At 41.0% G+C, this 23804-nt stretch overlaps 1 protein-coding gene across 1 annotated transcript in view; it reads left to right on the top strand.

The window, feature by feature from the left end:
- The window catches only part of LOC124271541 (non-lysosomal glucosylceramidase-like), a 33011-nt gene extending 15141 nt beyond the window's left edge, over positions 1–17870 (top strand). The window contains exons 3-17 of the mRNA XM_046706682.1: positions 2429–2544; positions 3389–3613; positions 4256–4495; positions 5346–5448; positions 5571–5724; positions 6288–6413; positions 6843–7006; positions 8397–8501; positions 9009–9116; positions 9468–9619; positions 10053–10159; positions 11127–11269; positions 14513–14622; positions 15030–15221; positions 16113–17870. Of these exons, the coding sequence (XP_046562638.1) occupies positions 2429–2544; positions 3389–3613; positions 4256–4495; positions 5346–5448; positions 5571–5724; positions 6288–6413; positions 6843–7006; positions 8397–8501; positions 9009–9116; positions 9468–9619; positions 10053–10159; positions 11127–11269; positions 14513–14622; positions 15030–15221; positions 16113–16433 (2366 nt within the window). The 3' untranslated portion in view covers positions 16434–17870. The remainder of the gene's footprint in view (positions 1–2428; positions 2545–3388; positions 3614–4255; positions 4496–5345; positions 5449–5570; positions 5725–6287; positions 6414–6842; positions 7007–8396; positions 8502–9008; positions 9117–9467; positions 9620–10052; positions 10160–11126; positions 11270–14512; positions 14623–15029; positions 15222–16112) is intronic.
- The last annotated feature ends 5934 nt before the right edge of the window (positions 17871–23804 follow it).

Genomic DNA, 23804 nt, shown 5'->3' with positions numbered 1-23804 from the left:
ATCAGCAAGACAACCACATTCAACTGACACATCTAACGAATTGATTCCCTGGCTGCCAGTTTGACTGCACAGACCGTTCCTGGCCTGCATCCAATCAATGCAATACGTCCAATTTTACTTCAAATGACAGTCACATCTTGCCCAGTTCAGACAGCATCAACAGTACAGGAGACCAGATTGGGATGGTGTTTTGTTCACTGACGAGTCGAAATTTTGTCTGGACAGCTCTGATGGCAGGGCAAGGGTGTACAGACGGCAAGGTGAACAGTATGCTGACATGTGCATTGTTCAACAGTTTGGTGGCAGGAGCGTTGTGGTATGGGTTGACATCTCATCTCATAGTCGGACACAATTTGTCATTGTCAATGGTAATCAGACAGGTCTGCGATACAGTGAAGATATCATTGGGCCTCATGTGCAACTGTTCATTTAAGGACAGAACTTCACGCTTCAGCAAGATAATGCCCTTCCAGTTCCACATGTTGCTCGTGTTGTGACAGATTTCCTGAGACAGCAGAGCACTCCGGTACTCCCTTGACCAGCTGTTTCTCCCGACCTGTCCCATATCAGGCACATTTGGGAAGATATGGATCTTTCTTCAATCACCTAGTGTCATCTATGAGTCGTCGTTGTCAAGCCTGCATCAACGCCAATGGTGGACACCCGATATTGAAGTTGTGGACTGACTTTTGACACCACATCTCTTCAAGGGCATGTCACGATGCCTAATGACAAATCATACAGATATTATCAATGACAACAGTTAAACAGTGATTAAGGAAAACACCACAAATCATGTTATTGTTTTTTTTGCATTAAAAAATGGCATGATATCAAATAATGCACAGTTACTTTATTCCAGTAGTTTTTTAATGTATGTAATAAATGAATGTCCGTTTTCAATACAGATGATTTGTCAGTGCTGAATTATTGATGGCAGTTAACATTTTTAGGTATTTTTATCTGTTAATTATTATAGATTAGTGCTGGTTCTGGCTCACAATGTGCAGATCAATAAACTGAGCTCAGTAATTGATCAATAATCTGTTTTAATTGCAAACTCATGTAGGCAATAAAGGGAGACAATCATAACATTGTGCAAACGAAACAGGCACCCATCAATACTAAGATCAAGACGATCAAGGATACTTCATGTTGAGATACACACAGAAGTATCTTGTTTACATTGCAGGAAACTACTTCGGTTGTTTATGTCTTGATGTAACAAACATGACAATAAGAAACATACTTTCTAAAAATTAATTTGCTGTTTCATTTTTATGAATATCGATTAGTCTCCCGAATCCATCAATAATCGCTGATGCAAGCAGGATCTATCAATTGACTGAATATTCGATCAGTTGCTCCAGGACTGTTATTAATGTATATTTTTAGTCTTTTTTTCTCCCTAGTGATCCTTGTCTGCACAGATTCTACAGATATATACCTCATGTACCCTAGCCATAATCACACTACAGAAACATGCCGTAGAACGTGTCCATTCCTCATTGCACCATTTTCTTAATCAGAACTGTCATGTTTTTGCATGTGTTGCAATTTATTGCATTATGTAAGAAATCAGTGACAGTGACCATTCTTTTGCACTGAATAGTATCACTCGAAATGAGGTGCACAGGAACTATAACATGATAACATGAACCAGCTTCAGTTGAGGAATGTGGACTTTGTTTGACTTTGTTTTAGATACAGAAACATACCTGTACTAATGTATCTTCAGCCTATTGATGGGCGGTGGGGTAGCCTAGTGGTTAAAGCGTTGGCTCATCACGCCGAAGACCCGGGTTCGATTCCCCACATGGGCACAATGTGTTAAGCCCATTTCTGGTGTCCCTCGCCATGATATTGCTGGAATATTGCTAAAAGCGGCGTAAAACTAAACTCAGTCAGTCAGTCAGTCAGCCTATTGATGGAATTTACTGATAATTCGTAGGTAATTACTATATTTCCTCTAATAAGCGCCGGTTGCTTATTTTTTCAACGAACCTCCAGACCTGGCGCTTATTAGAGGCCCAGTGCTTTTTTGTGCTTACTGGGTGTAATTACCATAATTGTTAGTGAGCTGCTTTACATCCGGCGCTTATTAGTGGAAATACGGTATGTGAACATTAACAAGTCCAGGTCTCAGACATGCTGAAAAGTTCATTAATTAGATTACTAGCCAAGTGTGCCTCTATATCAAAAGTATTCTCATACCTTGGCAAGCATAAGATATACTTTGTATTCCTAATATGTGATAATTACAGTACGGAAACACAAAGGTAAAGATCTCTGTATCTTTATCATAAAGTGACATTGTAAGTGCTGTTTAAGACGAACTGAATAATCTAAAGTTTGATAACTTTGAACATTGTTGAAGTTAAATCTGTTTGCGATGATTATTGATTTATTTCTTCTCGTTTTTTCCTAGGGTGTCCTATTGGTGGGATGGGAGGTGGTTCCATTGGTCGAGGATACCGCGGGGAGTTCTGTCGTTTCCACATGGTTCCTGGTCTCTATGACTACAATGTTGTAGATGCAGATCAGGTATGTGCAGGAACCTGAATGGTAATAGTGTTTGGTTGTAAAGGGGATTAATTAGTGTTTGGTTAATGTCTGGAAAGATTTTTGCAGTTTGACAGTTAAGCAGTGACTGCCTCTTCCTATTCCACTCCTATTATGCCTTGATGTGTCAGTAAATGCAAGTTGCCAATCACACAGCGATAATGTCTTCTTGATACATGTGGCCAGTGATGATATTTGTTGCCATGTTACGTAGGAGCATAACATGATCATTGTTTGACACAAGTTGCCAATGACAGTGATAATGTATGTTTGACACAAGTTGCCAATGACGGTGATAATATATGTTTGACACAAGTTGCCAATGACAGTGATAATGTATGTTTGACACAAGTTACCAATGACAGTGATAATGTATGTTTGATGCAAGTTGCCAATGACAGTGATAATGTATGTTTGACACAAGTTGCCAATGACAGTGATAATGTATATGTTGACACAAGTTGCCAATGACAGTGATAATGCATGTTTGACACAAGTTACCAATGACATTGATAATGTATGTTTGACACAAATTGCCAACTATACAGTCATAATTTGTTTTAGTGGCATTCTAGAAGCTGGTGGTATAGAGATGACAAGACTTTATGAATGATCAACTTCTTTATTTTGACAATGGTGATGTTTCGGTATAGATTCTTATACCGTCGCCATTGTCAAAATAAAAAAGTTGATCATTCATAAAGTCTTGTCATCTCTATACAGTGATAATGTGACACAATTGGACAATGACAACATGTAGAAACAGTAACAGAAATTGACACAGATATTGGAGCACCTGTTCAATATGAGTTGTGAATGTCCACAGTTCACAGTGTGTATCCGCAAGAATGGAGTGACAGTGCTCCAACAGGTGCTCTCATCTTATAAGAAGACTGGGAAACATCTCAAGGCCTGGAACTGGACTTTCCCAGCTGGTAATGCCACCTACCATGCTCTATATCCCCGAGCATGGACCGTGTACAACATTCCTGAGTATAATGTCAAGTTGGTATGCAGGCAGGTCTCACCCGTCTATCCGCACGAGTACAAGGTAAGTGGAGGAGGACACTTCAAACTGAACATACTGACATAAGTATGATGACTCATGATAAGTTTGAAATATTATTTTTACTCTGTCCAACAGTAAATTATTATGAATAAGCCGGCACATGTTATGATGTGCAGTTGTGATCTGATGATAAAAGTTGAAGTCCACACAGCAATATCACTATTTGACATAGTGTCGGTTTAACAGAAATATGTTAACTTTGAAATGCAGGAGGTGGTATGCATTTCTTTGGCCTTTTTTGGGTTAGAAACGATCTTCAGTAACCCATGAGAGCCGACTAAGAGGATCGGGTGGTCAGGCTCGCTGACTTGGTTGACACATGTCATCGTATCCTAATTGCATAGATCGATGCTCATAGTGTTGACCACTGGATTGTCTGGTCCAGATTCGATTATTTACAGACCGCCGCCATATAGCTGGAATATTGCAGAGTGCTGCGTAAAACTAAACTCACTCGGTCACTCACTCTTTGGTCTTGTATATGCATTACAAGAATTATCTTTTCCTCTCTTCATGAAGAATATACTTTTGTAAACTGAAAAATAGATCATGTGTAAATGATCTTTTGTTAATGTTTTAAACTGCAATGAAAAGTTGATGGCAGTCATTCCTCTTCCTGATCAGGAGAGTTCACTGCCTGCAGCCGTGTTTGTCTGGACCATCGAGAACAACAGCACAGACGACCTTGACATCAGCATCATGTTCTCATTCAAAAATGGCCGTGGTGTGAAGGAGGATAAGACAGGTGGTTGCTGGAATGAGCCTTTCAAGTGTGACAGTGAGGGGGGCGACGTCAGCGGCGTCCTCATACATCAGACCTTCAGAGATATGGCCTGTACATACGCACTGTCTGCAGCACAGAGGGTCAGTAACTGCTGAGACTAGGAGAGACTTGCTAACAGAAGCTAGTACTTATTCTCTTCAAAATCTAGATTAAGAAATGCAATTTATGAGGCCAGTTATTAGTCATGTGGATCTAGTTTGAGGAATGATCTTTTCTATGAACATGATGATGATGTTCCAGCAGCCAACAGGTGTGAGCTGGTACAATTTACTCTTCGAGGTTGTATTCCATTTCTGAAAAAAAATCAACATGATGCTTACTGACATTTTAAAATGCAGAAAACATTTATAAGCACTTAGGAATTTACCCAAGACAGTTTGTTTCCTCACAGCTTGCTGTTATTGGGAAGCATGACTCTCAATGTTCATTTAAGCCCTGTCTAAAAGTGGGCCATGTAGAAAATATTGTGGGTCATGTCAATTGCTGTGACTTCTTACCCATACAGTATTTAGTAGTTACCAGTACGTGTTCACATCTTTTTTAACTTCCAATACAGGTTAGGTCAACAATTTGAACAAGAGAAACCAAATCAAGATCTGCTCAACACATTTATTAAACACTTAACATCAATTCAACATGAATTTGAAAGAAAACTGAATGAATAACAAAAGGAGTTTAAACTGACAATGGCGTTTGACAAGCAGTGTGTCTGCTGTGACAACAAAAGTGTGAAACTGCAACATATACAATGTTAGTGCACGAATTGTGCAATGGCACAGTCTAGAATGAACACAGGACTCTCATATACTATTTCAATTACCCAAATTGAACTATGTAGGAAAATATTCTATAGCAATGATAGTTGTACAATGATAGCTTAAGTCATACAGACTCTGCTTTAATATTTGTGATGTGTTTTATTGATGCCAGGAGGGCGTGTCCGTGAGTCATCTGGTGAGCTTTGACCCCCAGGGGACAGGAAGCGAGGTATGGTCAGACCTCAAGGAAGATGGACAACTTACATCTTCAGCAGGTACTGATGTATTTTGATGTGTTAGACATTGTTTGTCTTTTTGTGTTATACAGAACATTTGAATGTTTGACTAATGACAGCTGTGCAATGAAGTGTTTTTGTTGGGGGTTTTTTTGTTGCAGAAAGTAGTGAAAAGACGTTGAAGGGAAAGGAGATCGCTGCTGCTGTCTGTGTGCAGTGTCATGTGGGGGCCAACACGTCGGCCACGGCAGAGTTCAGTCTGGTGTGGGACATGCCCGTCATACACTTCAGCTCAAGGGGACAGAAATACCACAGGTACGTGAGCAGGTTCAAACAGGGTTCAGTCTGGTGTGGGACATGCCCGTCATACACTTCAGCTCAAGGTGACTGAAATACCACAGGTACGTGAGCAGGTTCAAACAGTTCAGTCTGGTGTGGGTCATGCCCGTATACACTTCAGCTCAAGGTGAGAAAACAAGCACAGATAAGTGAGCTATCGAAGGGATTTGTTTAACACTTTGTAATATTGAGTATGAATCTAAGAAAACTGCTTTAAATAAGGAATGAGTTCATTCTGCCTTGCCAAGATATCTGCATCTAGTAGTAATGGTTATGGGTTGAAAGTAAGGATGTCTTCCATGCAGAGCTTGTTGGCAGGGAAGAGGACAATCTCTATGTTATGTGATTGACAGCCAAAACAGGAATTAATGTTTTATTATGTAAATGAGGTAGTATTCTTAAAATACTACCAGAACTATTGTTTCATATATGGTGTCCCCTGATTCGGGAATTAGAATATCAGCAATCTACATGAATTGGGTATGTTTTGTGTGCTAGTTCACTGATGCTATATGATATGCTGCATTCACCTGTTTCAGACGTTACGCCCGCTGGTTCGGGACTGATGGTACTGGCGCCCGGCGGCTCAGCAGTCATGCAATAGGCCGATACAAGGACTGGGAGAGCAAGATAGAAGAATGGCAAAACCCAATTCTCTCCAACAGGTAACCTAGGCACATGGATGACTGTACAGATAGGAGCTATACTCTCCAACAGATGCCTGTACACATAGACAGGATGCTGTGTGAATGTGTTTACTTACATGGAGGTGCCTCCATCTATTTGGAGTTTTTCCAATTTAGGTACACAATGGAACTACATCTTTCAGAATAATCAAACCATATGATACCCAAATGGTCTTTATCCAGTCATCCAGAGTAGAAATTTGAATCAGTTTTTGCATATATAACAATACAAATATCCTGTTCATTGGACATGCTTGATGACTTTTTTTGGTTATAAATATGTGCAATGGTTATAAATATGTGCAATGGTTATAAATATATGCAATGGTTATAAATATGTGCAATGGTTATAAATATATGTAATGGTTATAAACATATACAATGGTTATAACCCATATGTTTTACCAGGAACCTGCCAGCATGGTACAAGTCTGCATTGTTTAATGAACTGTACTTTGTGAGTGATGGAGGCACGGTGTGGGTGGATCCTGCTGATGGAGACAGCAGCACATGTTTCTTCCACAAGGACCATGCCCTGGTGAAGGAGTACAGCAAGTTCCTCTATCTGGAAGGTGAGTCCCTCAAAGTGAGGGAGTGATTTTAGTTTTACGCCGCTTTTAGCAATATTCCAGCAATACCACGGCAGGGGACACCAGAAATGGGCTTCACACATTGTACCCATGTGGGGAATCGAACCCGGGTCTTCGGCGTGACGAGCGAATGCTTTTAACCACTAGGCTACCCCACCGCCCCGAGTCCCTCAAAGAACACAGCTGATAGGCCTCAGTCATGCTGTAATGGGTAAATACAACATGTGCAAGATAGAACATGAGTCTGTATGGCACACAGCATACTTGATATCGCCCTAGAAGGATAGACAGAGACCCTACATCAGGCCATACACAGTGGTTTGTACTGCACACAACTCACTCAGGTGAAGTAGGTCACTGAGAACAGGTGGACAGGACATCTTGTTCTAGAATGTCAGTCCTTACAGTTTGACTTGAGTCCTGCCCACACTAAGTGTTAATGTGGTGTCTCCATAGGCAAGTGACAGTGTTGAAAAGTTTCTCTTTCACCCAGCAGTGAATGAGGACCAGTCTCTATGAGATGGTAATGTGAGGGACAGAAAACTTCACCCTACAGCTTCTTTCATTTGTTTTATTTCTTACCAGGGAACTTAGATCTACAGATCTCGGGTAAAAGGAATGTAACACTGTGAGTCCATTGTTAATGGGCTAATTATATGTCCTTGTTACCTATCATTGTGATATTGCTCACTGTTGCATATTATTCACTCACTGATATGAGGCCTGAAACATTTACTCAAACCATGGGAGACTACAAACAACATTTAGTCACCAATATGAGGCATAAAACAACATTAGTCACCAATATGAGGCATTAAACAACATATACTCTTGTTGTGATGATGCCATGTCTGCATCAACCAGCCTACTGTGTTGTTGTACTACAGATATTAGCAAACCGACACATTTTCATTTGACCTCATTGTCCTGTCACATTTTAGGTATGGTCAACCCTGTTTTCATGACGATGTCCAAATATGTTCAACTATATAAGTACATACTTTGATCATGGTGACTTTATGATTGCATACTTTGATCATGGTGACTTTATGATTGCATACTTTGATCATGGTGAGTTGATGATTGCATACTTTGATCATGGTGAGTTGATGATTGCATACTTTGATCATGGCGAGTTGATGATTGCATACTTTGATCATGGTGACTTTATGATTACATACTTTGATCGTGGTGACTTTATGATTGCATACTTTGATCATGGTGACTTTATGATTGCATACTTTGATCATGGTGACTTTATGATTACATACTTTGATCATGGTGAGTTTATGATTGCATACTTTGATCATGGCGAGTTTATGATTGCATACTTTGATCATGGTGAGTTCATGAAGCTGTCTCTGTCTCCCAGGTCATGAATACCGGATGTTCAACACCTACGACGTGCATCACTACGCTTCTTTTGCCTTCATCCAGCTGTGGCCCAAGATACAGCTTTCTCTACAATATGACATCGGTACAGAGTTTCTTGTAATGTATTGCTCCATGTGGGGATTCCAGTTCAGAATCGTTCCCTTGCAACCCATGCGTCTCTTAAGTGGCGATCATTTGACTCACTTGGTAAGCCATGTTGGCCATGCTGATTGTGTATCATCATACCCTGATGACATTTGATTTTGCTCATGTGTGAATCACTGGTTTGGTCTGAAATCAATCATTTACAAGTTTCAGTCATGCCAATCATTGCTTTCAACCACCAATTTGTCTGTCCAAGTCTCGATTTGTTTTTTTGAGCTGAAATTTGAATAAACAACATTTATGTACTCGTTGACCAGGCCCTGTGCAGTGTTAGTAATGTGGATGGTGTTTTCTTCCCAACTGGCTACTGTTGATGTGTGCTGTAAAACATCAATACATTTCTGAATCATTTGGAATGTGAAAGTTGTAAATCATATCACACATCATGTATTCTGTCATGTGAACTGATATTCATTGCCGTCTATATATATATTGTACCTTTCAGCTCAGTCTGTGATGAGTGAGGACAGAACACGCGTGAAATACTACACGTCTGGTAATAAGGGACAGCTCAAGACTCTCCACACTGTTCCCCATGACGTTGGGGACCCAGGTTAGTAGGAATTCATCAACGTGTATTACCATTCAGGACTTGATTGTTGTAATAGTGAGAGGGGCGGCGGGGTAGCCTAGTGGTTAAAGCGTTCGCTCGTCACGCAGAAGACCCAGGTTTGATTCTCCACATGGGTACAATGTGTGAAGCCCATTTCTGGTGTCCCCTGCCATGATATTGCTGGAATATTGCTAAAAGTGGCGTAAAACCCAACTCACTCACTCACTTATAATAGTGAGATGTACTGCTTGTACTGTATTTGCGTCATTGAACCTGGTAGTGTGACGACATTCAGCTTCTGTGTCTGCCTAGTGATTACATTGCAGCATGTCAACTGTTTTCTTCATGTAGAGGATGAGCCATGGAAGCGGGTGAATGCCTACCGGATCCATGAGACAGCCAACTGGAAGGACCTGAACCTCAAGTTTGTCCTGCAGGTGTATAGAGACTTCCATGTCACTCAGGACAAGGAGTTCATGGAGAATATGTACCCAAAGGTCAAGGTGAGGACCAAGGGAGTAGGATGTGCTGACACCCTGTGTTTCGTGGTGTTTTGCATTCAGTGTTTGTTTGAAGTAATTGTAAGCCTCACTCCATGTTGCTACAAATTTAAGGTCAACAGTGTAAACCCTGTTGGAACTGAAGCCTAGAATAGACTTTACTCGAATATTGTAAGTTCTGTGGTACTGATTCTCACCTTGCATTATAGTTTTTAGCTTTACTTTAAAGAGGTCACCAAATGGATCGGGACGTCAGACTATGTGATTTCATTTATTGCATGTCATCGTACTAGGATGACATGGATACTTGTGCCACAATATTAATTGCTGGATTGTCCAGTCAAGACATGATTCTTTAAATTCTGGTCATATTGCTAGACTATTACTGATTGTTGTTCCACAAGTAAATGGGGATATTGTTATTGATAACTTTCAGGGAGTGATCGAGACAGCACTCAAGTGGGACATCGACGATGACGGTATCATTGACAACAGTGGCTTTGCCGATCAGACTTTTGATGCATGGACCATGAGTGGAGCAAGGTAATGGTTGAGATGTAGACAACAGGCATAGCTTCCCAGCTACTGCTGGAGTACAGGGCAAATATTCCTGACCAGTGTGTTACCAGACTGTCACTGTCTGGTTATGTGGGAAAAACTGTGTCTGTGGTGGGTGATGTCCCTGTTGATCATGTTGTTGTGATGTGGGCATGTTGTTATCCATGTTGCAGTCCTTGCTGTAATAGATGTCAATGTTGCAGCCCCAACTGTGGTAGATGACAGTCTAGGATGTGTGCGTATATACTGTGTATGATCTCCCTGTTGCAGCCCCAACTGTGGTAGATGACAGTTTTGGATGTGTGTGTATATCCTGTGTATGATCTCCCTGTTGCAGCCCCAACTGTGGTGGATGACAGTCTGGGATGTGTGTGTATATCCTGTGTATGTTTGCCCTGTTGCAGCCCCAACTGTGGTAGATGACAGTCTGGGATGTGTGTGTATATCCTGTGTATGTTTTCCCTGTTGCAGCCCCAACTGTGGTAGATGACAGTCTGGGATGTGTGTGTGTATATCCTGTGTATGTTTTCCCTGTTGCAGCCCCAACTGTGGTAGATGACAGTTTTGGATGTGTGTGTATATCCTGTGTATGTTTTCCCTGTTGCAGCCCCAACTGTGGTAGATGACAGTTTTGGATGTGTGTGTGTGTTTATTGCAGCCCCAACTGTGGTATGTCCCTGTTGCAGCCCCCAACTGTGGTGGATGACAGTCTGGGATGTGTGTGTATTCTGTGCATGTTTTCCTGTTGCAGCGCCAACTGTGGTAGATGACAGTCTGGGATGTGTGTGTATATCCTGTGTATTTTTTCCCTGTTGCAGCCCCAACTGTGGTAGATGACAGTTTTGGATGTGTGTGTATATTCTGTGTATGTTTTCCCTGTTGCAGCGCCTACTGTGGTAGATGACAGTCTGGGATGTGTGTGTATATCCTGTGTATTTTTTCCCTATTGCAGCGCCTACTGTGGTGGGATGTGGCTAGCCTCACTGCGAATGACAATAGAGATGGCCAGTCTGTTGGGATTGAAGGAGGACATGGACAAGTATCGGCTGGTGCTGGACAAGGGACGGCAGTCGTACGAAACCAAACTTTGGAATGGTCAGTGAATATGTGTGATATAGACTATGACAGTCACAGCAGACGTCTCATTGGTCAGTGAATATGTGGGATATAGACTATGACAATCACAGCAGACCTCTCATTGGTCAGTTGATATATAGGATATAGACTATGACAGTCACAGCAGACCTCTCACTGGTCAGGAGATATATAGGATATAGACTATGACAGTCACAGCAGACCTCTCACTGGTCAGTTGATATGTGGGATATAGACTATGACAGTCACAGCAGACCTCTCATTGGTCAGTGAATATGTGGGATATAGACTATAACAGTCACAGCAGACCTCTCACTGGTCAGTTGATATGTAGGATATAGACTATGACAGTCACAGCAGACCTCTCACTGGTCAGTTGATATGTAGGATATAGACTATGACAGTCACAGCAGACCTCTTACTGGTCAGTTGATATATAGGATATAGACTATGACAGTCACAGCAGACCTCTCACTGGTCAGTTGATATGTAGGATATAGAATATGACAATCACAGCAGACCTCTCATTAGTCAGTTGATATGTAGGATATAGACTATGACAGTCACAGCAGACCTCTCACTGGTCAGTTGATATGTAGGATATAGACTATGACAGTCACAGCAGACCTCTCACTGGTCAGTTGATATGTAGGATATAGACTATGACAGTCACAGCGACCTCTCACTGGTCAGTTGATATGTAGGATATAGACTATGACAGTCACAGCAGACCTCTCACTGGTCAGTTGATATATAGGATATAGACTATGACAGTCACAGCAGACTTCTCACTGGTCAGTTGATATGTAGGATATAGACTATGACAGTCACAGCAGACCTCTCACTGGTCAGTTGATATGTGGGATATTATGACAGATTATGACAGTCACAGCAGACCTCTCACTGGTCAGTTGATATGTGGGATATAGACTATGACAGTCACAGCAGACCTCTCATTGGTCAGTGAATATGTGGGATATAGACTATGACAGTCACAGCAGACCTCTCACTGGTCAGTTGATATGTGGGATATAGATTATGACAGTCACAGCAGACCTCTCATTGGTCAGTTGATATGTGGGATATAGACTATGACAGTCACAGCAGACCTCTCACTGGTCAGTTGGTATGTGGGATATAGATTATGACAGTCACAGCAGACCTCTCATTGGTCAGTGAATATGTGGGATATAGACTATAACAGTCACAGCAGACCTCTCACTGGTCAGTTGATATGTGGGATATAGACTATGACAGTCACAGCAGACCTCTCACTGGTCAGTTGATATGTAGGATATAGACTATGACAGTCACAGCAGACCTCTCACTGGTCAGTTGATATGTGGGATATAGACTATGACAGTCACAGCAGACAGACTCTCACTGGTCAGTTGATATATAGGATATAGACTATGACAGTCACAGCAGACCTCTCACTGGTCAGTTGATATGTAGGATATAGACTATGACTATGACAATCACAGCAGACCTCTCATTGGTCAGTTGATATGTGGGATATAGACTATGACAGTCACAGCAGACCTCTCACTGGTCAGTTGATATGTAGGATATAGACTATGACAGTCACAGCAGACCTCTCACTGGTCAGTTGATATGTATAGGACTATGACAGTCACAGCAGACTCTCTCACTGGTCAGTTGATATGTAGGATATAGACTATGACAGTCACAGCAGACCTCTCACTGGTCAGTTGATATATAGGATATAGACTATGACAGTCACAGCAGACTTCTCACTGGTCAGTTGATATGTAGGATATAGACTATGACAGTCACAGCAGACCTCTCACTGGTCAGTTGATATGTGGGATATAGACTATGACAGTCACAGCAGACCTCTCACTGGTCAGTTGATATGTGGGATATAGACTATGACAGTCACAGCAGACCTCTCATTGGTCAGTGAATATGTGGGATATAGACTATGACAGTCACAGCAGACCTCTCACTGGTCAGTTGATATGTGGGATATAGATTATGACAGTCACAGCAGACCTCTCATTGGTCAGTTGATATGTGGGATATAGACTATGACAGTCACAGCAGACCTCTCACTGGTCAGTTGATATGTGGGATATAGATTATGACAGTCACAGCAGACCTCTCATTGGTCAGTGAATATGTGGGATATAGACTATAACAGTCACAGCAGACCTCTCACTGGTCAGTTGATATGTGGGATATAGACTATGACAGTCACAGCAGACCTCTCACTGGTCAGTTGATATGTAGGATATAGACTATGACAGTCACAGCAGACCTCTCACTGGTCAGTTGATATGTGGGATATAGACTATGACAGTCACAGCAGACCTCTCACTGGTCAGTTGATATGTAGGATATAGACTATGACAGTCACAGCAGACCTCTCACTGGTCAGTTGATATATAGGATATAGACTATGACAGTCACAGCAGACCTCTCACTGGTCAGTTGATATGTAGGATATAGACTATGACAGTCACAGCAGACCTCTCACTGGTCAGTTGATATGTAGGATATAGACTATGACAGTCACAGCAGACCTCTCACTGGTCAGTTGATATATAGGATATAGACTATGACAGTCACAGCAGACCTCTCACTGGTCAGTTGATATGTAGGATATAGACTATGACAATCACAGCGGACCTCTCATTAGTCAGTTGATATGTAGGATATAGACTATGACAGTCACAGCAGACTTCTCACTGGTCAGTTGATATGTAGGATATAGACTATGACAGTCACAGCAGACCTCTCACTGGTCAGTTGATATGTAGGATATAGACTATGACAGTCACAGCGGACCTCTCACTGGTCAGTTGATATGTAGGATATAGACTATGACAGTCACAGCAGACCTCTCATTAGTCAGTTGATATGTGGGATATAGACTGTGACAGTCACAGCAGACCTCTCATTAGTCAGTTGATATGTGGGATATAGACTATGACAGTCACAGCAGACCTCTCATTAGTCAGTTGATATGTAGGATATAGACTATGACAGTCACAGCAGACCTCTCACTGGTCAGTTGATATGTGGGTTATAGATTATGACAGTCACAACAGACCTCTCATTTGTCAGTGAATATGCAGGGTATAGACTGAGGTAGCCTAATGGTTGAAGTGTCTGCTCGTTACGCTGGATACCCGGGTTTGGAATCCCCTGTCAGATTTTGATTGAATATTGCTAAAATAGGCGTAAAACCATACTGACTCTATAACTACTTGTGTTCAGGCCGGTACTACAACTATGACAGCAGCACAAGTGGGCACCATGACAGCCTGATGGCCGACCAACTTGCAGGCCAGTGGTTCCTGCGGGCATCAGGGCTGCAGGATGACGAGGTAAAACAAGACTCATCTTGCCCTCGTAGAGAGCAGGTCCCTTTGTATCAGTAATGTACCTCTGTTTATTCCCCTGACTTATCTGCTGGCCACTGGTAAGAGATGACTTACAGGGCAACCTGAGTGATTTGGTTCTTGAGGATCATTGAACCTTGATCATTGTGGATCATTGTCCACAATATCAACAACAGGATTATCTTGTGACTCCCAGACCGTCATCATGAAGTTTAAATATCGCTAATTTGTGTGTTAAACAAGAAGTCTTATGTGTCATGGTGACACCATGCTATATACTTGTTCAAAGCGGTGTTAAGCCTAACTCTCTGTCTCACTCTCATCTCCTGGAGATAGTCTCTCTTTCTCCTGTATGTAGTTCTAAACTATGTATTGTTCTGTCACTTGTTCAGGTGTTCCCCCCAGATCATGTACAGAGTGTCCTGAAGACCATCTACGAGAACAATGTCATGAAGTATGGCAACGGTAACATGGGTGCCATCAACGGGACCCGTCCCGATGGCAGTCGAGACACCAGTAGCTGCCAGGCTGAGGAATTCTGGGTGGGAGTGATATACGGCCTGGCTGCCAGCATGATCCAGGAGGTGAGTAGATGATCCACAGCTGGTAATGAACATTGATGACCACTGCAATGTTTCTCTGGTGGTGAAGAGGGTGAAGAAACTTCTTTATTGTTTGAAATTGAGCTCCTCAGTGTTTAACTGACTGTTTTAACGATGAAACATTGGATCCTCTTGGTCTAACCTCTATCTACCCGTATGTGGTACGAGCAAAGTATCTGTGATCATCAGTCTGAATCTTACATTGTTATGAGTTTGTCAGCACCATACTCTCGAATGTGGGTTTCACCAAGGAGATAAATGTGACCTGCATCTTTTTAGACTTCTCCCACATCCAACCCATGCACCATAATATATGGAGGATATTATATGAGTGCCCGTGTCATTCTACAATTACGACACGAGTGCCTAAATGTTGGTATTTCCCAAGCGAGAGCGAAACATAAACATAGTATGATATGGGCACGAATATGATATTCTATTTATTACCGAAGTCGTCAAATTGAGGAAAATTTACCCAAATCTACTTTCAAACATAGGCTGGCTACCCACCGTCATCGCAAGTAGAACGCAACGCCATAGAGGAAACGTGACGTCTTAGCATTATTCATGATGTCACGTAAACCATGGCAAAGTGATATTTTGCCCTAGGTGTCATATGAAAAATATGAACCCCGATATTTTTGCCCTTGTAGGTAATAAACTGTAACAGTGTCCATTTGACATTAAACCAAACTCAATTAACCCCACTAGTGATGGACTGAGCTGTAAATGGGACATGAGAAAGAAAATATGAAGCACCAAATACATGACTCATATCATCATGGATATCAGCTGCTAGCAGTCAGTCGTCGTCTTGTTTTAATTCTTCTCTTATCCCAATTCCTTCCAATGTTGGACTTGTTGTGTTTACAGGGTTTGATATCGGAGGGCTTCCAGACAGCATGGGGAGCCTACCATGTGTGCTGGGAGCAGTACGGCCTGCAGTTCCAAACACCTGAAGCCTATATGACCTCCAAACACTATCGTTCACTCGGATACATGCGGCCATTATGCATCTGGTCCATGCAGTGGACGCTAGAACGATTCCAGCCACAGTTACTTGAGCAGACAGAAGGTGCTGCAGTCACGCCTACAAGAAGTGTCCTTGTGAAGGAGGTGGAACCACAAGTCCCTGGCACTGCAGAGTCCGGGGTCACAAGAACCGACATCCAGCTGGAGGTCACTGAGCAATAAATTGATTATTCACCATAGGAACTCATGATACCTCACTTGGCATTGTATCATAACTTGTGTGTGAAAGATTTAAAGGGTTTTATTTATTAGATGATTCTCTTGGAAATACTTTACCTTATCCATCATGTCAGCCCACCCTGTTTGCCTTTGTAGTTACATTAAATTAACACAAATTCTTATGCTTAAAGTTTTCTAGATTGTGATATAGAAAAATGTTGATTTGATTCCATTATCAAAACTTAAAGTACTAAGAACTCATCTTTGAAGCAGGACGATCAGGTTTGGATCGTTCTTTGTCCTTGTTTCATATTTAATATAATTACTTGTATATTACAATATCAAATATTTCATCTAAAATATCAAATTGGATTTTGATGTCTGTAGACCTCCAATAATGTTTAATCGTATGCTAATGATAAAAGAAGTTAAATCTAGCTCCTTAAGTCTACTACATAATTTATTTAAGTGGCAAAGCTAGAACGTTGTTTATATGAAACCAGAAGTTAGTGTGTATGGATAAGGTAGAACTGTGATGGTGCGGTCATACCTATGCAATCATGTGTACTAACAACCAGACCAGCAGTGTATATATGGCATCCTTCAGATTGTTGTTGTTGTTGTAGATATACTTTGAGTGCCAAAGGCTTATTCTATACCGTGCAATATTGTTATCAATATTGTTGTGTTCTGTTTGAATGAATAACATGTGGCCTTGGATTACTCTTTTCTCTACTGAAACTGCTTGGGGGTATGACTGCTGTCCTTGAGGCTACTTTCCCAATACAACTGTGAAAATGATTACAAATGGCTAAATCTTTCACACCACCAACATTGAGAATATCATTAAAGACTACTTTGAAAAAGAGTCTATAAAATTGGAGTTGAAATGTTTACAAAGCGAACCTTATGAAGAAGTAATCGATGCCCAAAGAGCGTGATTGGGGCCAATTTATGCTCAAGAGACAAAGTTCATTATTTAAGAGAGTGTTGTATCTTAGAGCACGAGCAAATACTTGAATTCCATGAACTATACACTGCACATTGCACCAGTTCCAACATTCATGTTCGATGCAGGTTGAACAAATTCTCCAAAACTGTTCCTGCAGTAAGAGTTGTGAACTCCATAAACTGTATGCTTTCAGTGTGATATCGGCATATTTAGAAATATAGTCCACCTGACAAATCTAGTGACCAGCCACTGGACGGATATTGACATGATTATGTAGATCACCACAATTTCTAAGATGCTTTACTAAATGATCAAAGGTATCAAAAGTACATGATCCAGAACACATACATCATAATATCATAAGGCATTTCAAATAACCTCACCTGTGACAATGTATACCGATATTTGGTAACCTCCTGTACACCCGGACCTGAAGTTCCATTGTGTGACATTGTTGAGTTGCTATCATAGAGATGAATGAGATTTCTGTTCATTGTGTTACATTGTTATCAATAGGTTGAGAAGACCTCCAACTGCATTGTGTGATACTGTTATCACAAGGTTAAATAAAAGTTCCAATTGTTCTGTGTGATAGTATTATGAAGTTCAGAACAACATACATTATGTTACATAGTTCTCATAAACTTTAGATCTCCGTTATTGTGTGACATTGTTATCGAAAGGTTGATTAAGATCTCCATTCAACGTGACACATTGTCATCAGAAAGATGATTAAGATCTTCATTCATTGTGTGACATTGTGATCGGAAGGTTGATTAAGATCTCCATTCAACGTGTGACATTGTTAATGGAAGGATGATAACGATCTCCATTCAACATGTGACATTGTGATCGGAAAGATGATTAAGATCTCCATTCATTGTGTGACATCAAAAGGATGATTACGAATTCCATCTATATTTTAAAAGTTCACCAGAACTCGTGTGACATTGTAACCTTCAACTGTGTAATGGTATGATTGTTATGAGGGTGAGCTTCTTCACTTGGGACATTAATAAGGCAAGGACAAACAGAGGACAGCATTTATGTATTCTAACTTCAAGAGAACATATGACTGAAGTTTGTAATTACCAAAGAACTAATAGTTTAAACATATTTTATTGGGAAGTGTTTGGAACTAGCATTAACTATAATATCAGGTTTCTGATTCCCTAGTTCTCCTCTTGGCCTCAAGTAGGAACGATTTATGGTGATATGAAGGTGTCTGGATGTCTTGTCACTGTTTCTAAATGCACAAGTACTTAATGTTGAAACTCTTTCTGGAATAAGATGTGATAAATTAATCATTTTGAAGAACAGCAGCTATATTAAATTGTGTCTTCTTTCAGCTTGTGACATAATTAGTCTCCTCTTGTATCAATATGTGGCAGGTGCCCCTGATGTGTGGGTTTAGTTTTACACCACACTCAGCAATATTCCAGCTATATGGCAGCGGTCTGTAAATAATCAAGCCTGGACCATACAGTCCAGTGATCAACAGCATGAACGTAGATCTACACACTGAACTGGGACATAATAGCGTGTGTCAACCAAGTCAGCAAGCCTGACCACCCAAGCCTGTTAGTCGCCTCTTACGATAAGCATGGCTTACTGAAGATCAATTCTAACCCGAAGATCAATTCTAGCCCGGATTTTCACGGGTCCCCAGATGTGTAACAGCCAGTTACCACTTTCTGTAACCAGTTTTTTAGATAGCTTTGAAACCGTTAAGTTGACTTCAATGGATGCTGCAAACTTAAAGTGTTAATAGTATCCCATTGTGCCATGCCTTTTTGTCTGATGTCACAGAGTGATCTGACGTCATTGCCATTATTTGAGACATTTTAAATAAACTTGAACATATATGTCATTTGGTAAGTAGTTCAATCTCCAGGAATATAGCCAGATTTTAAGTTATCTCTGAAGAAACTAAGTAGGTGTCTGAATACACATTTTTCAAAAACTTTTGCCAGACTACCTGTAAGTGCTAGTGGTCTATAATTTTGACATTCATTTACACAACCATTTTTGTGTATAGTATCACTGAAGCTTTTTTGTCCAGATACTAGGACATTTATTTTTAGCTAATGACATATGTAAAAAGAATTACAAGAGTCAAGGGCATTTTGGTTGCAGTTAACCTGATAAATCTGTTACCGAGTTGTCAGGCTCACTGGCATTACCTGCTGAATCTGTTACCGAGTTGTCAGGCTCACTGGCATTACCTGCTTCAACTGACAGAAGCACATCTTTTATTTCTTTGCGGTATTAATATCATATTATTCAGGTAACTTTCAAACATTTGACAAATATTAGCAATTGGCTCGTCAACATACTCCACTTTTGGCTGATAACAAAATAGCCAGTAAGTATTTGCTATTGTTTCGGTATCATCCTACAGTTTATCATAATGTGTAGGTGGGAAGTGTTTGTTGTCGTATTGCTTAGCTAGGTTCCACCAGCATTTTTTTAATTATTATATGATATTTATATAGCGCACATATCCAGGCAACTAGTGCTTGCTCAAGGCACTGGTATTTTTTTCCCTCGATCATTGGATGTCAGTCTCAACGGCACATCGTGTTATCAATCTCAACTCCCTGGGGAGAATACAACTCTTGCAGCCACTAGGCGCACCGAGTTATTGTGGCCTTCTCATCCTAACGAAGTACCTATTCACAGCTGGGTGGACTGGGACACATAGTCACAGTACTTTGTCCAAGTTCACTGCACGTTCCTGTACCCGCAACTTGGTGTTTGCACGTATTCATGTGGCCACCATCTGGTCATATACCAACGGATTCGTGGGTTCTTTTAATTGCACAGGGTTGTGTACTGTACACTAGGGGTTGTGACAACACTGAAAGAGTCTGCACACAAAGTTGACTCCAAGGTTTTTACACCCGGTCACAGGTGGGCTCGATCCCGACACCTCAAGCTCGCTGGATCACTAGCCTGGCGCCTTAGCCAGCTCGCCCACCGCGACTTTGTTTCCATTGCTTATTTTTTCATCGAGATAGATATGTAATTATTCTTAGCTTTGCATGCTCCTGATGTCGCTTTGTTTCTTTAGTATCTAAATCTTTCCCAATATATGTATAACTTATGCTTATGAGTTGGCTAATCTTACTCGTGGGAGTGCAATTGCATGATGTGTATATTACACTCTATCAGTCAGTGGCTGTAGGCAGCATAAATATGACTTACTGTTAATGATTAGATTTGTAGATCCCACTATACTAGCCATTTTATGCAAGGTTCTTGGGGGTTTTGTCCTACATTTGGAAATCAAATTTTTCGTTATGATTATGTCTTTCACAAACCCAATGATTGCTTGAGTTTGTAAAATCATTAAGTGTAGTGCTGTGTTTAGACCCACCCAATTTTAGTTCTTTTTCACTCATATGACATTCTTATTTGTGCAGGAAATCTTCCTGAGTCAAGGGAGATACCTGACGATATAAGTCTAGTTTCCACCCTTGCCAAACTAGGCTGGCAATATGGAGTTATATTTTGGCTGGACTAACGAGTCTATGCATAGTCAAATCAAATTAGTCGAACAAGATCGACATTTGCTTCATAATAAGGTATCATCATGGTGACTGTAGGACTGTGGTGTGTTTCATCAAAGGGGGAGAGGGTTTTACTTCCCAATGGTAGCAATACAACCATTCACCTAAGTAAGTTTGCTCATGTGTAGCTACATGTGTGTGTATGTGAATGGCCTCTGAGTGCGAATTAACTGAAGTGTATGCAAATCAACAGATATAGCAATTATATCATCCTCTGACTTTGGCATTAACCTTAACAAAACAAAATATACAGACGTGTATATGGGTGGTTGTGAACGGGATGTGAAGTGCTGTTCCAAACAGCAATAAGCTCACAACTGTTGTGGAGGAACTAGCTTGACAGTTTAACTGGTAGACCCTGGTTGTTGCCCTTGTTTCAAGGAAGAATATTGTACAGACACTGAACAGTTCATATGCAGCTAATTTATGTGCTTGGTGGAATGTTTGAATAACCATTTCTTTATATGTTTTGTATATTTCTTCAAATTTTTACACAAAATAAAAACTAAACCTGTGCTGGAGAATTCTGTCTTCCTTATCTCATGCTACAATCACAGGTTGAATCCAACTTCATCCAGCAAGGTGGGGTGTGAGGCAAGAAGATGTACTGGTGGTCAAAGACATGGCTGAAACATTGGCCACATAGATCACTGGTTTGTCTGGTCCAGAATAAGGGTTTACAGACTGACCTCTTTCAGCCAGAATATGTAAGTGAGTGAGTGAGTTTTGTTTTATGCTGCACTCAGCAATATTCCAGCTATATGGCGGCGGTCTGTAAATAATCAAGTCTGGACCAGACAATCCAGTGAACAACAGCATGTGCATTGATCTACACCACTGGGATATGATGACATGTGTCAACCAAGTCAGCGAGTCTGACCACCAGAGCACCTTAGTCGCCTCTTATGACAAGCAAGGGTTACTGAAGATCAATTCTAACCCGGGATTTCACTGGTCCAGAATATGTTAAGTGGAGTATTTAAACAAATCACAATCAGATTACACACATATGATAAACCCATTCATCAAACGATCTTTCATCTTTTATGTCTTGGACCGAAGAAATTCAATTTAAAAATTATAAGAGGATGGCTAAAAACGTTAAGACACTATCAATACAACTAAAGTCACAAAACACTTACTACATCCATGACATAAGAAATATCTGCCTTTGCCCATTTCCTATGTGTATATGCATCACTTTCAAAATAATGGTACCATGAAGTGTTCCAGTAAAGATGAGCATACCCTGCTTAACCCATCATAAACAAAGGATAGTCAATTGTTTACCCAAAAGAAAGACAGAAACATGTGTTACTTGTGAAACTGGGGAATTGCGTGGGACATTTTGTCACTGATGCCTCCAATTTGGAAATGTCTTTCACAGATCTCCAATAAAACATTTTGAAAGCTTTACTGTTATAACCATGGTCAGGCAACCTCTGGTGGAGATTATGATAACTTTAACGTTTTTTTATCAAATACAGAAAATTGTAAAACATTGATCTCACTGGTGATTGAATTGCACGCGTACAGGTGAAGTCAAAGTCTGTATGTGTGCATGCGTGCGTGCCTCCATGCCTGTCACCTGAACTTCGGATGTCTTGGCCATACCGGGCATGGAGTCCGAAGACGAACAGCAGGACATCGTGGTCGGATGTTATGCACGTCGTGCTCAATGTCTTTAACTCATCCGACGTAAGCCATGGATGCTGCCAGCTGTCAAAGTGGCTGTGTGAAACCGATCAGCAGGTGACGTTATGTATACACAATGCCAGACCTGATGCGAGTCGTGGACAACCAGAACAGTGTCATGCCATGGCGTTGTCAGTAAACTGGCACCAAACCCATAGTGATGAGTATGGTGCTACGATGAACACAGAAAAAGCCTAGCAACAAGGTTTTGGGTGATTGCGGTTTCAAGCATTCCTACTGCTTTTGACCGCTCAGTATCAGATAGATATGGCATATAATGTTCGCAAGGTTTGGCAAAGTGGCCTTGCACAGTTAAACCACTTCAACATCTTACTGTTTGAACTGACGCCAACGTCTACTGCGAATGTGTGGCGAATTTCTCACTCGTGGAACTGTAGGCTTGTTAAGTTAATCATGACTAAACGTGAATATCATTAATGGTTTGGATAACACCACACAATCCCATTTTGATGTGATTTTTAATGGAACACATGAAATTTCCCCATGCGTGTGTATGTGTATGTGCGGCTGCTTGTACTAGCCCAGACTGAAGCTGGTTTTATAGTGCTAGCACACTGAGATACCATGCGGCAGTGAAGCAGACACATTATACTGACTCCGAGCCGACCAGTCCTTGTTGTACCCATTAATGCCGAGCGCCAGGCAGCGACCAACAAGTACCATATTTTAACGTCTTTTGGTATGACGCGGTCGGGGATCGAACCCGCGACCTTCCGCTCTCCGGGCGGACGCTCTAACCACTACACCACGGAGGCGGACATGTACACTAAAGAATACTTAACTATTTTATTCGGCATTTTGCTTTTGCAGAAAAATATCATTTTCAATATTATGCAGTGGAACAGTCACAGCTTTCGAAGTCAGTTGGGCATGTCCACAATTATATAGCAAGGGTAATTACATTTGCTAAATGATTCAACTTAAATTATCGACAACCATACGTTCATGATCATCATCGTTATCATCAGAAGACCAATTTTCTTCTCCCTTTACCCTACAACGATTACCAAAACTATATATTTCTTGTGTTGCAATATTCCCCTGTAGCCTTGGCCTTGCTCATTACAGTAACATAGAAGAGAGTTCAGTGATTCCTGAGCCCTCAAATAACGATTCACGCAAGCAAGCGCGATC

The sequence above is a fragment of the Haliotis rubra genome, unplaced genomic scaffold (assembly GCF_003918875.1).
Source record: "Haliotis rubra isolate DU_JTF1 unplaced genomic scaffold, ASM391887v1 Scf161, whole genome shotgun sequence".
Lineage (NCBI taxonomy): Eukaryota > Metazoa > Mollusca > Gastropoda > Lepetellida > Haliotidae > Haliotis > Haliotis rubra.
This window is presented reverse-complemented; position numbering and strand designations above follow the sequence as displayed.